The sequence below is a fragment of the Daktulosphaira vitifoliae genome, unplaced genomic scaffold, assembly GCF_025091365.1.
Source record: "Daktulosphaira vitifoliae isolate Bord-2020 unplaced genomic scaffold, ASM2509136v1 Scaffold_2, whole genome shotgun sequence".
Classification (NCBI taxonomy): Eukaryota; Metazoa; Arthropoda; class Insecta; order Hemiptera; family Phylloxeridae; genus Daktulosphaira; species Daktulosphaira vitifoliae.
Genome location: NW_026099573.1, coordinates 12,727,255 through 12,742,592, shown reverse-complemented (window position 1 = coordinate 12,742,592; position 15,338 = coordinate 12,727,255). Strand labels below are relative to the sequence as shown.

The window sequence follows — 15,338 nt, the reverse complement described above, 5'->3', positions numbered from 1 at the left end:
AGGGGGCCTATAAATGACTCGACAAATCCTACAATACTTCGGCCTGTCGAGTTATGACGCCGTTCCTTGAATTGTGTTTTTTAACGTTACAATATCATCAGGTAAGTCGTTAGCATTTACATTTCATTTCGCTCGATGCTCGTCCTCCTCTCGACTAGCTTATAATAACCTTTACCGCGTCGTTTGTTATACAGTACACGAATTATGTTAAAGTAAATAACTTCTTTTGATAGCAACACAATTATCGACTGTGTGTGTGTATAGTTAAAAGTTTAAAGCCGTCGGAACGCTCGGAGGCTTGGCGAAGAAAATACGACCTGTTTACACACTAATTACGTTTGCGAAAAAATTGTTCTGTAAGATTTCACAATCGTGTTTGCTTTTTGAACATTTTGTTATTGTTACTCGACACAGACCGTCTGTCATCCCGAGGTAACTGTCCTCAGCCACCTTTGTTTTGCTTTTATCGAGCGAAGAAGTCTCATATACATATTTGTAGCTATTAATAATTTCAAATCGGTTTAGCTGTGAAATTATTAATGCCGAAATAATTAATTAAAAACGAAACGCGCGTCCACTTCAACTTCAGACTTTTTGACGGCAAAGATAATATTTTGGTTGCGCGTTATAAAAACAAAAGTTTATAACGATCGTGCCCTCCAGGGGCAAGTGTACGACGTCGGCTATGCCGTTTTGTTCGCCGAACGTCGTATACTGGCTGCCCAAAAAACACTCGGTGTGTCGCAATCTACCCGTTAAAAAACCGACCGAATGCCATATCAGCTGGTCTCATACGTTTTTTTTTTCATTTCGTTGCAGATTCCGAATAGACAACACGGACCACATAATCGACGTCAACAAAGGCAACATGCCGTTCGAGTACGACCAGGTGAACATCGTATGTCCCGTGTACACGCCGGGAACACACGAAAACGACGCCGAGAAGTACATCATCTACAACGTAAGTGGACACTTTTTCACATCACCGACCCAAAGCTGTCGCGGCAGGGAGAACATCATTGCGGTGGGGGAGGGGGGAGGGGGGTAACGAAACCGACGGGATCGAGACACGGGGGACAAACGCGACGGTATCCCACAACGGGACCGCTTCGTCGTCCACCGTGATCGTGAACGCATCATCCTCTCGAACATTATCCGGTTCGCGTCGTGTTTATATATTCGCCCGCAAACAATGAACTCTGTCGTCCCCGCCCACGTGACGACGTTGCAGCAGCGAAGACCTTTGACTCTCACGTAATATCGTCGTCGCACTTGTGGCACCGCCAGTCACAAGTCCACCACCGCTACCCAACCGGCACTCGCGAGCGCTTCTCCTACTCGAATTCAACTCGGTTCGGCCTACACGGACCGCTTTTAGCCGAGACCTTTTGAAAACCGAGACAAGACTAATTGGTAGCCACGGCCGCAACAAAACTCTATTGTTACCGCACAATGCTGCGGATTTACCGAGTTTTTGTTTGCCCGTATTGTTATTATAATAATGTTCGCTAAATATACACGTACACCTTTGAACGGCGTGCGATTAAATCCTCTCCAAACGCCTCTCGCCAAATGCCGACAATGAACACAATATAACGATAATACACTACTTTATCATGTATTATTCTCGTGATGTGTTATGCAAAATTTAAACGATAACAATAGCGATGACGTTTGGTAATGAAAAAAACGTACATAAATAAATACCCGACCGTGTAATTGTAATACTGTGATTTTTTTTTGTAAATTACACATTCGTACAAAATTTTATGAGAAGTTTTAAAAACCTTTTCGAAATTGTTGGAATAGTTTTAAATTAACCATTCCGTTTTTTATGCGATAAAATCATATTGAAAATTGTAGATTCCAATCCAGCGAAATAAATATCATTTGCTATCGGTCGACGATAGCCCATTGAAGGATTTCATTGATTTATCAACGTCAAAGTTTCTATAGGGTTTTTTTTCGCTATTTTTCTACTTAAAAAACCTTACGATGAATAAGTCATCGAATAATTCGTACAGACTGTGGTGTTGGAACGCTCGACAATAAATCTTTGTGGAATTCATTCTATATCAACACTGGTTTTTTAGGTGTCCAAAGAGGAATACGATATGTGTCGGATCACGAATCCCAATCCTCGAATCATCGCGTACTGCGATAAGCCGTACAAACTGATGTACGTCACCATAACGTTCCGGTCGTTCACGCCTCAGCCCGGCGGACTCGAGTTTCAACCCGGACAAGACTACTATTTCATCTGTAAGTACTGTTATATAATTACACCTGTACACGTAATGTACGACTTGCGCTCTTGAACTGTCCAACGCACTCGTAGATCTTTCATTTTTCCATTAGTAATTAAACGCACAGCTTCTGCCGACAACTAAGTACGCCATTAAATCCCAGACGACCTCGATGGAGAATCCATTGACTTTTGCAGAAAAAACAACGTTTACGGTCGTCCCAAAGACATTTGCTTCTTTTTTTACCTGGACTTTCTCGCGTTTTGTATTTGTCGTGCAAAACGACAAACGGTCATTTGATCGAGTAAAAAAAAAAAACGCTGCCGACGACAACTCGAGGAAGAAATACCTCATTTATATGGTAGTTAAAATGCTCGAAACACACGAAAACCCATTGGAGAGACCTTTGTCGCCTCCATTACGTACCCGATGGTCATATGTGTTAAGAATGGATGGCAAATCAATACAATGGTCTTTAGAGCCTTTTTTTTCTTCTTCTTATACGTTTAATAGTAGACACGATTTGAGCGAATCGACCAGCTCCCCGGTACACGTGTCAACTTCACACGTATACGTCTCTAATTTATATCGAGTACTGGTTCATCTTTTTTTCTTTTTTTTTTAACACCCGATCTCTTCTTCACAGAAACGTCACAGCGCTTTCCTTCCGGTCTCCACTTACACGAGTAAGAGTTTAAATAAATTACAAAATCCGAGATGGGACTCGGCTCTTCTCAAACCCTTTCTCGTTTGAAAACGCCATGCTCTCGTCAATCAATATCCTCTTACGTTTTTCCCCTCCCAGACGTATCTATAAAATATCTCCACTGTACTTGCGTGGCCATTTCAATAAATTGTTCTGTTCGCAGCAACGTCGTCCAAAGACGATATCCACCGCAGGATCGGCGGCCGTTGCTCTACCAACAACATGAAAGTTGTGTTCAAGGTGTGCTGCCGGCCAGAAGACCAACAGAACAACAGCAGCCACAGTGAGTATCTAACCCGATCAAGAATTTCGTCAACTCCGAGTAACGGTATTATTCTTTTTCAGTCGTGGCCACCCGACCGCCAAATCCGACAATCACTCAACGGCTACCGGGTCCGGTCAACACGCACGTGTATCCGCGACCGACTTCGATGTATTCGCCGACCAACCCGCCGTCGCCCAAACTGCCTCCGTTCGGTCCGTCTCTGCACAACAAGCCGAATCACAAAAAATCATGTGAGTAACCTAAAATTGACACAGATGTCTGCACGTTGACATTCTCCGTCACGCGAACAGATCGTCGTCTCGTTGATCCGCTGATAGTTTTAATTGACTTTTTTTTTTTTATAGCCGAATATGACAAACATCCAAACGAAATCGTAAAAAACGAGGAGTTGACTTTCAACGGCTCCCATTGCAGTGCGTCCAGTTCGGCGTTCATCGTTCTAGTCTTTCTTGCCATTGTCCAATGGATATCGCGATAGATCGTCGTTTCTTTTATATTATATATAATAAAAAAAAAACATTTGTACATACCTAAACGGTTTATTATTATATTATTATTATTATTATTCTATAAATATTTTTATGTACATATACGACCACCATGTAATAATATTTTTCTGCGGTATTGATTTAATCTGTTGTATTATTCTACTATAATTATTATTGTCATATTGTAAATAAGTCAGGCATCGACACGATATTGTATTATACTTGGATAACAATAGATTATTGTAATGACAATTGTACTATTGAGAACAAAACGATATTGACTGGCTACGGTTTAAAATATAATAATCATTTTTTTTCAATGACTGGCTAACGGCGGCAGACCTAACAGCAGAACTCGAATTAAATATTTATGTAATTTTATTATAATAACAATTATAAGCAGTATATTCAGTTCTGATAGATTTCCGCATCTCAATAAACGACTCACTGAATTACCATACAAATCTAACTAACTATATCAATGTGCAATATCCAACGTGAATTTTTCTTCGAAACCCATATCATATTCACCGTTGAATGGTTTTTATATAATTTTTTTATTATACAATCAAACTTTCTTTTGCAAATATCTCAACTCGCATTCCCACCAGCTGTGCCTAATGTATTTCATTCTTTTGATAAAATTAGTACCGCGCACGACTGAATATCAATTAATATTTACCGGGCCGTCGATTTTCTGCCCGGAAAATATTTGTTTCGATTCAACGCGCATATTATCCAAAGAATGAAATATATTAGACACCATTTGCCAGCTAACCAATGCCTTAAGATCAAATAGACAAAGAATTTCAATAGTACGCACAAGAAGACTTTTGGTCTGTTTTTAATCTTTCTGTTCAAACTTCAAATCAATTTAAATTTCAATTGTTCGATTGTTGTAATCACAAGATCTGCTCGCCGTAGTTGAAAATTCATGTCGCCTAAAGTCACTCATTAAAGTTTGTTTTTTCATTGAATCTTAATTATAATTATTATTTTTATGTTGATTTATACATTTTTTTAGACAAAGTATTGTAATTATAAACGAAATTAGGGTATTCAATTTTAACCTATTTATAATTTCATTTCTGTGATCATTAATTTTTAACATTAAGCACTTTGATACTTGTACGTGTAAACATTTAGTTTCTTTTACACAATATGTATATTTATGTATCTATACCTATCAATATTTGGCTAAATTGTATTTGCTATAAGATAACAAAACTACAAACATAAATAATACATTTCAAGCTAATATTTTTTTACTTTTATTATTATTATATTAATACTACAGTAATGATATATTTGTAATTAAGTAAATGGAAACATATATAAAAATAAATAATTTGCATACATTTAATCAACTATAATATTTATAAGTTATAGCCATAAAAAATTAAACTATTGAGATACCAGATATTTCATTAATTTAATATATGGTTCTTATTGATACAAAAAACCATTTCTTGCTATACCCATTTTATTGATTGAGCATAACAATTCATTGTTTATTTATAACTACTATCAAACAAGTTATAGTTTGTTTTATGAACAACCATCATTGTAGATTCTTTGGATATTAAAAATAATTTACAGTTATGACAGTTTTGCTATAAAAGTATCTAAAAGTAAAAAATAATCTGATATCCATTTTTTAATATTTTACATACAAATCCATAACATATACATGTATGATTATTTGCAATAATATTTATTTTTAAGATTTATTTACAGTATAATAGGATTAGTAATCTTTTTATTATTAAATATTCACATTACCAAACTGATTTTACATGTCAAATATCAAGTATAAAGAAGCCTAGTCGTTTAAAGTTTTGTTTATTTAATTTTATAGGTAATATACAATTATACCAAACATCAAATAATACTGAACTATTCATTGGTCAAAACTAACAAGTTCTATTATTCAATTATGATAAAAATTCAATGTATAAATACACAATTTTTTGTTTTATCAAAACATTCAGCCGGTGGAATAAATTAGCCTTATAAAAATATTTTGTGTAATGATTCTCAATATTAGTGTATAAAACACTAATGATGAGACTTTTTCTTAAAAATATAACATTTTTGTGCTTGAAGTTCCTATTTTCAGTATTTGATAAAGTACAAAACTAACATAAAAATAAAATATTATAAAAAATTAGTTCTAAACAATCGTTTATCTTATGTCCAAAATTACTATTATACTATTTTCAGATTATCTATTTAAATAAATATTAATAGTTAAAATAAATAATTTTTTGTTAAAAGTATAATTATTATTTATAAAGTAAAAAAATTATCAAAATCGTGTATTTTATATATATATATATATATAGGCTGGCTGAATGAAGGAATTTAATCAAATTGTTTATTAATTTTATATCTAATGAAAAACTTATTTTTTTATAATTACATTTGTAGTATATTACTGATCATAAATAGAGTATTAATAGTAATGCCATGTGTTAATTTATTTATTTTTATTTCATATTATATACATATATTATTTCTGTGTGTAGTTTGTTAGTGTTGGAGAATAAAAAATATATAAATATGTAAATGTACTTTTATATATATTTATTTGTTAGTTAAAGTATAATATAAATGTACACCATTTGATTTTTCAATGCCATAACTGCTGTATAAATGAATGTCAAAATTATAAATATGATGAATATGTATACATGAATGTGAATTAGCTTAGAATTATCTATGTAATACCTATGAATTACCTATGTATTGATAAAATTTAGAACAGGGCACTTAATACTTAGAACTGATGTGTACTCCTTATTTGTGCTGTATGTACCAGTTAAATATAAGATTTATAAAAATATCATTTGTGTGTTTTTGTTTTATTTTTTCTGTTATTTCATTTGAAGTAGTCTGTTTTCGAGTAATTTGATATGTTGTTGAGTATTGAAATTAAAATTAAAACCTATGACGGGGTGAATGATAAAGGTTATGATCAATATTAAAATTTAAATAAACATTAAGTACCATTTCAATTATTCTGTAAATATCATATATTCTTAAAAATTAAAAATTTGTCATTGAGAATAAAGTCATTAAAAAAAACACAAATTAAACACCTGATTTGAATCATTTACTCTCGTTAAAGTTAGAATTAAAAATTTCATTAACCTATTATCCGTCAAGGTTGACACAAAATATGTAATATAAGAGGACCCGATGTAAATCAAATTTAGTAACATCTCATAATTAATGGAAATTATATTAATTTAACTCAAATAAAACCAATATTAAATAATAATAATATAAAATAATAAACACTCTAAAAATTTACATAAATTAAGAATTTGAAAATTTCGTGAAATATATTACTTAACCTAACAGATAGAGTGAGGAAAAAATTTAACAATTTCATTGTACCATATTCATTTGTTGTGTCCTACCTAAGATGAGACACGGTAATGTGTTGGTGTGGATGTTGTTGTAATGTGAAATAAAAGTACAGAGTTATAACACAATATATTTATACAACGGTTCTTTAATTTTAGAAATACAATTATTTATAACTATAACATTAGTTGTCTTAAGGTGAATCACTTACAACTTATAACACGATATATTTATACAACAGTTCGAACGCGATTATTTACTGCTTATTCGTTGTCTAATACTAATTATTCCCTAACCCCATTACACTAATATCATAACAATACGGGTTCGTAACACATTGAACGTAAGAACAAACATTTTATATCCAACCAAAACAATTATTAACTAATATTAAAAAGGAAAAGAAAATTATCATTAACGGAATAAAAATATCGTATTATTAAAATTATTGAAAAACTAGAAATTTACCATATTCACGAATAAAAAATGTTTCAAGTTATATTTGAACTGATTCTAAATTTACTCTATAAACAGTAAAACATTAAAAAAACGTAATCTGAATCATTTTTCTGAAAAAAAATTTTGTTAAAAAGTACAGTTATTTAATAAAATTATAATCATTTTAAATAATTTTGAAAAATGATTATGGCTTAAAATATTTTAGCTTCGATACGAAGTTAAGAAGGTATTGGTTTTACTATGATGTGTTTTTTTTTTTTTTTTGTGTCTGTTACCACTTTTTCTCAGTTCTCACCGAACCGATTTCTTTCAACAAAACGTAAAAAGATTACAAATCGTATCTAGTCGAAGACATTATCATCAAAAATTGAAAAAAAAACCCTTGTTCCCCGTAAATGGGAGAAACCTCCGAAAAAATTACAAATTTAAAAATGGCTAATTTTCGAAATTTTTTCAATTTTTATTATTAAAATTGCCATAACTTTTTTTAAAAATGACCGAATCAATATAATTTTTTTTTTTATAGATACCTTAAGTATTCACCTATCATTTTATATATTTTTGTAAACATTTGATCATTTACAAGCCCACAAGAAGGGTTTCAAATGATAACTTTTTCAACTTAACTTTTGAAAATGTTCCAGAAAGACTGACACTTTTATATATATATTAAATAAATGCTAATATAATGTACTTTTCATGAAAAAACAAAATTTCGGACTTTAATTTGTTTTCACGGTGAAAATGGCTACCGAATGCTATTTTCGTGTGAAAATTCTCGATTTTATTTTTTACATTTTTAAATTTATAATGCTATAACTTATTGAAAAGTATATGGATCAACACAATTTTTTTATAAGAAATAATATTTTTTAATAATCATTTTTTCATTCAGGATATTAATAAAGAACTAGCAGATAATGTAGCTTTTGGAATAATACACCAATTTTTTAAAATTAAACACTATCTAAAGATTTGCATCGAAGCGTTTTTTTTTTATAGTGATTTTAATCACTGTCAGATATTATTATACTTGATCCAATTATGCCACGATACCACTGTGCCGCGACCCCTCTGTGCTGGGTTTTTTTTTTTTGTCTGTTGCCACTTTCTTTCAGCTCTCACCGAACCGATTTCTTTCAATGATCCGTCAAAAGATCACAAATCGTATCTAATCGAAGATATTATCATCGAAAATTGAATAAGTTTCCCTCGTTCCCCGTAAATGGGGGAAACCTCCAAAAAAATTACAAATTTAAAAATCGCTTATTTTCGACATTTTTTTCAATTTTTTTTACTTAAAACTGACATAACTTTTTTTTAAATAACTGAATTTATATAATTTTATAAATCTGACCCTTTACCTGTCCACAGGAGGGGATTCAAAATGACAACTTTTTCAACTTAAATTTTGAAAGTGTTCTGGAAACTCTGACACTTTTACTCCAACTTATTGAAAAGTGTATGGATCAATACAATTTTTTTATGAGAAATAAAATTAACTTTCATTCGACTTACTTTTTTTTTAAATAACTCCATTTATATATTTATTCATATATTACACTTATAAATCATAAAACTTGTAATCAGGATATAAATAAAATAGAAATAGGAGATCATGTAGCTTTTGGAATAATTCACCATTTTTTTAAAATTAAACACTATCTACAGATTTGCACCGAAGCGTCTTTGATTAATTAACTAAATTCTACCTATTATCATTAATCATATCTGATAGTTGTGACAACAATCCTAGGTAGAAGTGACCCTTGCTACCATAGCTAGTTGTTATGCAAGCGGAACAACCTCATTGTAAAGTCCCCTTGCAGTATGTATAATGATAAAAACATATGGATAATGAACACTCAAATAATATTGATATTTCATGTTTCTAAATGATAATTCATAAAACAGCGAATAAAATATATATATATATATTTTTAAACTTTTGGAATGTCCCCGTGTGTTAAAAATGGCATACCTTATATTTTTTTTAAGAAAATTCATACACCAAAATTTTTTTCTAAAATATATTATTGTTATACTTCAAAAAAAATAAAAGAACATACAATTGAGTAACAAAAATATAATGAAGCAATAAAAATTAAAAATAACGTTGAGTAAGAGGTAAACATTAAATTTTAAATGTTGTTTATCTAAAATAATATGTTTCACATTATAAAATTAAACTTCAAATTTCTATTAAGGTGAATTATATAAACCACATCATTTAACATTATATTGTTCTAATTGTCAATTTTTTTTTCTAAGTTATTAGATAAAAATGAACTTTAAATTTTATTATAGTATTTTAATTTTGTGGAATATCAAATATATTTTAACGAGCAATGATTATAATAGTTCTATTAATGATTCTGATGTCATATTAAATTTAATTGACTCTGTAAATCACATTATGTATCATAGTCAATTTCAAAAGAAATTTAATTTATGGGATAATATAATCAAGACAGACAAATTATTAAACACACCATTGAATATAAATAATAATGAAATTAATCTTATACCTCAAATATTTAACTCCATAATAATTTCAATAAACTTCAGATATGCAAAATTATTGAAATTATATGACGGCCATATAAAGACGATGATAAATGAATGCGAAAATTATTATAATAAAAAATCATTTCACAAATTTGTTGAATGCACTAAATTAATTCAAGAAGTTATGGTAAAATCAGAATCCATGTTTCAAACTTTAAATGATATTTTGTTATTTATCATAAATTTGAACCTAAAATCTATATTTCCTTTATACGTAACTCCAAATACAGTAATTTACGAGATTAAATATTTTATTACACTCATTCTATCAAAAGAAAAACGATGTGAGATTAGTTACATTAAATCAAATGGAGAGTTTGATACAGATGAAGCTTGCGGGGATCTTTTAAATGTCAAACATTTCCATACCGAAGTAAATCATATGCTTCAAAATTTTCCATTTTCAGATAAATCCAGCAATATTACTAGTCATTTTGTTCGTAAATGTTTGCTAGAAAAGTACAACGAAAAATACTTTTTACCGCAAGAAAATGATAAAAGTTTTGTTCAATTTATTTATGATAATCTCATTATATTTTTTGAGGAAACTATTGAAAATGAGAATAATAATCTCGGATATCAAGAATTATTACATCCAACTGTACCTGGGTAAAGTTAATAATTATTAAATTTATTAGATATTAAGATTATTATGAGATTTTTAGCTTTAAGCTTACAGCATTGATTTTTTAATGATATCCGACAAATGTAATGGTGTATCATTTTGCATTTAATGTTAGTAATTTTATCTAATGCTAAAAAATTCATTAAAATGTACAACCTAATTTTTTACAAAACAATGATAGAGAGTAGTTTAGTTAGTGAAAGTAATTTTTTAATACACTCCGAAAAAAAAAAAATTTATTTTTTATATATTTTATTTTTATTTCGCCCCTATTTTTATACAGTTTTAATACGGTCATTCCATGTGAAATCATAAAATCATGTGCGGTTATTGTTCATAAATGTCAGAAAATTTTATCATAGACTTGTAAGAACATTTATTACTATGTTCTTACTACTTATATTACACACTTTTTATTTCCTAGTATTAAACTAGCCCCTTACAGATTTCAATAAACTAATTTATGAATTTCGCAGATAAGTACAATAGAATTCCTGATGAGTTTATATATTTGGTACACAGTAATGTGTGATATATAAAGTTCAAATTTGTGCTTAGATATTTCTTCAGAATTATTATTAAATAACTAAATTAAATTAAAATTTATTGGGTTTTCCAAAATACGTAAATCGTAAATTTTGAAACTCTATAAATGGTGTTAAAATTACTATTCCATCATAATATTTTCAACAGACATTTTAATTGCCTAAAAGTAAGTGATATGTAAATTTGAAAAAATTCGTCCTGTCAATTTTGTGTAATGTAATTATAAAGTTAGATGTGTTCAGAAAACCATGCATTTAGAAGATCGTAAAACGATAAAAAAAAGTTATAAATCTATTCAAATATAATATGGGTTAAAAGAATATAACTAAAAGTTTTTGGAAATAAAAACAATTGTACTGACCTTTAAATTTTGCTATTAAAATACTGCAAAATGTAAAAATTTAAATAAAAATTTCAATGTTAAACAAATTTCAAAATTTATAAACTAAAAAATGAAATTATGAAGTACTATTTAATATGAGTAAAACAATGATAGTTCTATAGTGTTAGATTATTTAAATTTGAAGTTATAAGCTCTAGAATATCAGGTGTTTTTTTTATTTTTAATTATCTGGAAACAAAACAATTAAAAAATTATATATTTTCTTTGACAATGACCTTTAAGAAGTCTTTGATAAAAATTTCAAAAATTTCTGAATTATAACCTCACATATTATGTGATTTCACGTAGAATGACTCAATACAAATAATATTAATAATAATATTCAACTGACTAATGCTTGTAACTAAAAAAAATGGGATTAATATTTGAAAATTCTATTTAAAAATAAATTATTTAAAATTAAAGTTGATCAGAACTTAGGCTATAAGGGATTATACCAGGATATTAATTTTTTAAGTACTTCAACAAAAAACCATTATTGTAAATTATATAAAATAATTATTACCATTATAAATTCGCAGAAATTTCGAAAAGTGTAGTTAAAAATCACCTGTATATATTGATACAATTGTTGTTTAATTTTAAAATATTTTATTTTATACTTTTGTTAACTGTTGAGTTCACTAAAATTTTTAAACAAAAATTGTTCCTCTATACATATAAAATAAAGTATTCGTATAAATTTTGTACACGTAAAACCCCTCAAATTCCCTTAATCTATTATTTTTCTACTTATGGCTTATATCAAAATTTAGAGAAAGAAAAAAAGTTTTACTTTTGAATAGTTTAGAATATTTAACCTTAATGTTTAAAGTAATTCAAGAACAACTAAATAAAATGTTACAAAATACTAAACCGATGTCAATAAAATATTTTAATTATTATAGACTTGTGCCACCATCGGATGTTATTTCTACCGAGCAAAAGATCGCTGCACTAAACAAAATATTTGAAAAGCAAAATTTTGAGCCATTTCAGAATATTAAAATTTTTGTAAAAGACCGTACAAAAGTAGACGCTTATGAATTGTTTCGAACTAAAGTGAACTCCTCTAATTTAAGTCAAATAGAAAAATATTTTGAACAATTACTGAGGTGTAGGTATAGTGAAATAATCAAAAACTACGAAGCTATCTTGTTAACCCTTATCAGTTCATGTAGAAATGAAGAATCAAAGGGTACTATTAAAAAGCACGTAGAAAGCATAAATAAAATGCGTGATTCAATATCGCTGTCCATTAATATGCTAAAATCCTTATTATCTGCTATGGCTACACTAAAAAAATTATGTATTTGGGAGTATAGCAAAAGAAGCCATAATCGTTTGACGAAATTAGCCAGTATTATAACGAGATTTGTTTATGATATAAAAGCTCTGAATAATGGTTCATATGAATTTACAAAAAATATGAATGAAATAGAAGCAAAGACTTATCTTTATCAATTAGAAGAGTCCTACAAGGAGTTGCAGATAGATATAAACAAAGAGATGAGTAAACGTTTAAAAGATCGTTGTGAGTTTTCAGAAAATATTATGAATATGAATAAATTGAAAAATTATTTTTATAAAAATAAGTATGATGGTACAATTATTGATCGTATTTGCAAATATATGAATACATTTTGTACTAAAATTATCGAAATTGATTACAAAAATTTAGGCTTTGAAGAATTAATATAATTTTTCTGTATAAACTTCTTTTATAATATATTTAATGTAATTTCTTTTTCAACTTATAATATATTTTACCGTATTAATAATGTAAGACTTTTAGAACGTAGGTACGGTTTTCTACGTTTTCTTGCTCGACGGTTCATTGATATTCGGGAACATTCAAAAGTCTCATCGAATTATAAATTACTATTACTGAGTAGTTGCATAACCTATGTTTGTGAAAGTCTCAAAAAATATTACCAACAACTAAATACACAAGTTTTATATTATTTAAAAATTCTGTTACATACTAATATGTCACGAAGGAGTGTTTAAACATGTCATTACATTTGAAGTCTACCTTTGTATCTAAAATGCTCAAATCATTCACACTAATAATCATTTAATTTTCAACACACGACACTGCGTAACATGTAAAAACCGCAAAATTGCCTATATTCGATCCATAAAAAAAGGTCGGTACCCAGACGACTTGACAGGAGGTCTATTTTTGAATTGTCCGTTCGACGAACGTATACGATTGTTGAACGGACACTAGGGTGGAACGAAATATTGAAAATGTTGATAATTAAATTCTAATAGAAAAAAATAGTTGCAGTTTAGTCTCCTGATTAAGGGGAAAAAAATATATTTTTTCAATATCTTCAGGTGCCGCAAGAGAGTTGAAAATTTGACTATGAACCCTCATAATAGTAGTTTTTTCGTTTTTGTCACTTATCTATTAATCTATACTATTCACAGGAAAAATTGTAGAACTAAACTTAGAATTAAAAGTTAACCATAAGAAATGTCGTTAGCAAAAAAGCCATATCTTTAATACTTAGTCATTAAAATTAAAAAAGAAACATATTTTTATCTTTTCCGTTGAAATCGTTTTTATTAGTTTATTTAACTCTTAACTACACGAGCTGGTTTACTTTGTACACCAATACTTTTATTTATCTTGTTTTATTTTTTTTTCAGTTATTCTTCTAATTTAACTTTTCCTTATCTAATATGTAATAGTTATTAATCCATTTCAGTCGTCTTTCGATGTTTATAGCTGCGCAAACAACCTCGGTTTTAAAATATTTTTGTATCGGTAAATAAAATACTCCGCGCGGGTAATAATGTAAGTAATTTTTACGTCTTATATTGGCTGATAATGACGTTTATTTTTCTAATATTATAATTATTATAAAATAATTATATTAGGTCAAAGCTGACGCCAAATGAAGTGAATGATATATTAGATATTGAAACGTCGGAAGAAGAAGTGAAAGGTGATGAAGATGACAATGAAGTAAGAATAGTAAATAATAGTGATCATGGTAGTAACTCATGCTTGGAAGGCAGTTTATTTGAGGATTGCGATAGTGATGATGATAATATTGAGCTTGAACATTTTATTGGTAATGATAAAGCAGCAAAATGGTCTAAGACACCATTAACAAGTAAATTCGCTAAAGCTAATAGAAAAAATATCCTAAATATAACACCCGGTTCAAAATTTACTACTGAAGAAATTCAAAATGAAGTAGATGCTTTCCATATAATATTTTCAAAAAAAAATGGTTGATGAAATTATTCATTACACCAATATGTATATTTCGACAGTTCAAAAAAACTATAAAAGAGATAGAGATGTTAAATTTATAACAAAAAGCCCAACCCAACCAGCTACGAAATACGTATCAATTGGAATCGAAATATTACACTAATTATCTAAGCAATTAGGAAGTGTCTCTCCAGTTGTCGACCTCAGCAGTCTGATCTCAGCCACGATGTGGGCCATTGGATTGTAGGACATTAGTATAATCTATTGTGAAAAGAACTGAAATTGAGCTCGCATCTACCCTAGATCACTCTGTTGACGACTGAAAAGACGTAGGTCACTTGAAAATAGTTTAGTGCATAGGACAGTTATGTTGTTTTGAATTTCTTTATTTGCTTATCTTATCTTCTCTAGTCTCTCCACTCATCCAT

General features: G+C 29.2%; 2 protein-coding genes across 3 annotated transcripts in view; both read left to right on the top strand.

Moving 5' to 3' along the window:
- The window catches only part of LOC126900044 (ephrin-A4), a 122,748-nt gene extending 116,174 nt beyond the window's left edge, over positions 1–6,574 (top strand). For both annotated transcript variants that reach the window (XM_050675477.1, XM_050675478.1), the window contains exons 2-6: positions 820–961; positions 2,094–2,262; positions 3,116–3,235; positions 3,298–3,468; positions 3,583–6,574. In XM_050675477.1, coding sequence (XP_050531434.1) covers positions 820–961; positions 2,094–2,262; positions 3,116–3,235; positions 3,298–3,468; positions 3,583–3,716 — 736 coding nt within the window. In that variant the 3' untranslated portion in view covers positions 3,717–6,574. The remainder of the gene's footprint in view (positions 1–819; positions 962–2,093; positions 2,263–3,115; positions 3,236–3,297; positions 3,469–3,582) is intronic.
- A 3,243-nt stretch (positions 6,575–9,817) lies between these two features.
- Positions 9,818–13,453, top strand: LOC126900036 (uncharacterized). Its single transcript, XM_050675413.1, has 2 exons — positions 9,818–10,734; positions 12,587–13,453. Exons 1-2 carry the CDS (start codon positions 9,842–9,844, stop codon positions 13,377–13,379), a joined length of 1,686 nt encoding a protein of 561 aa, XP_050531370.1. The 5' UTR covers positions 9,818–9,841; the 3' UTR covers positions 13,380–13,453.
- Positions 13,454–15,338: the final 1,885 nt, after the last annotated feature.

Bases quoted from the DNA above. Each gene is read 5' to 3' on its own strand.
- LOC126900036 (XM_050675413.1), top strand. From the start codon at position 9,842: ATGAACTTTAAATTTTATTATAGTATTTTAATTTTGTGGAATATCAAA. The intron at 10,735-12,586 runs GTAAAGTTAATA...TAATTATTATAG, and splicing joins TTACATCCAACTGTACCTGG to ACTTGTGCCACCATCGGATG.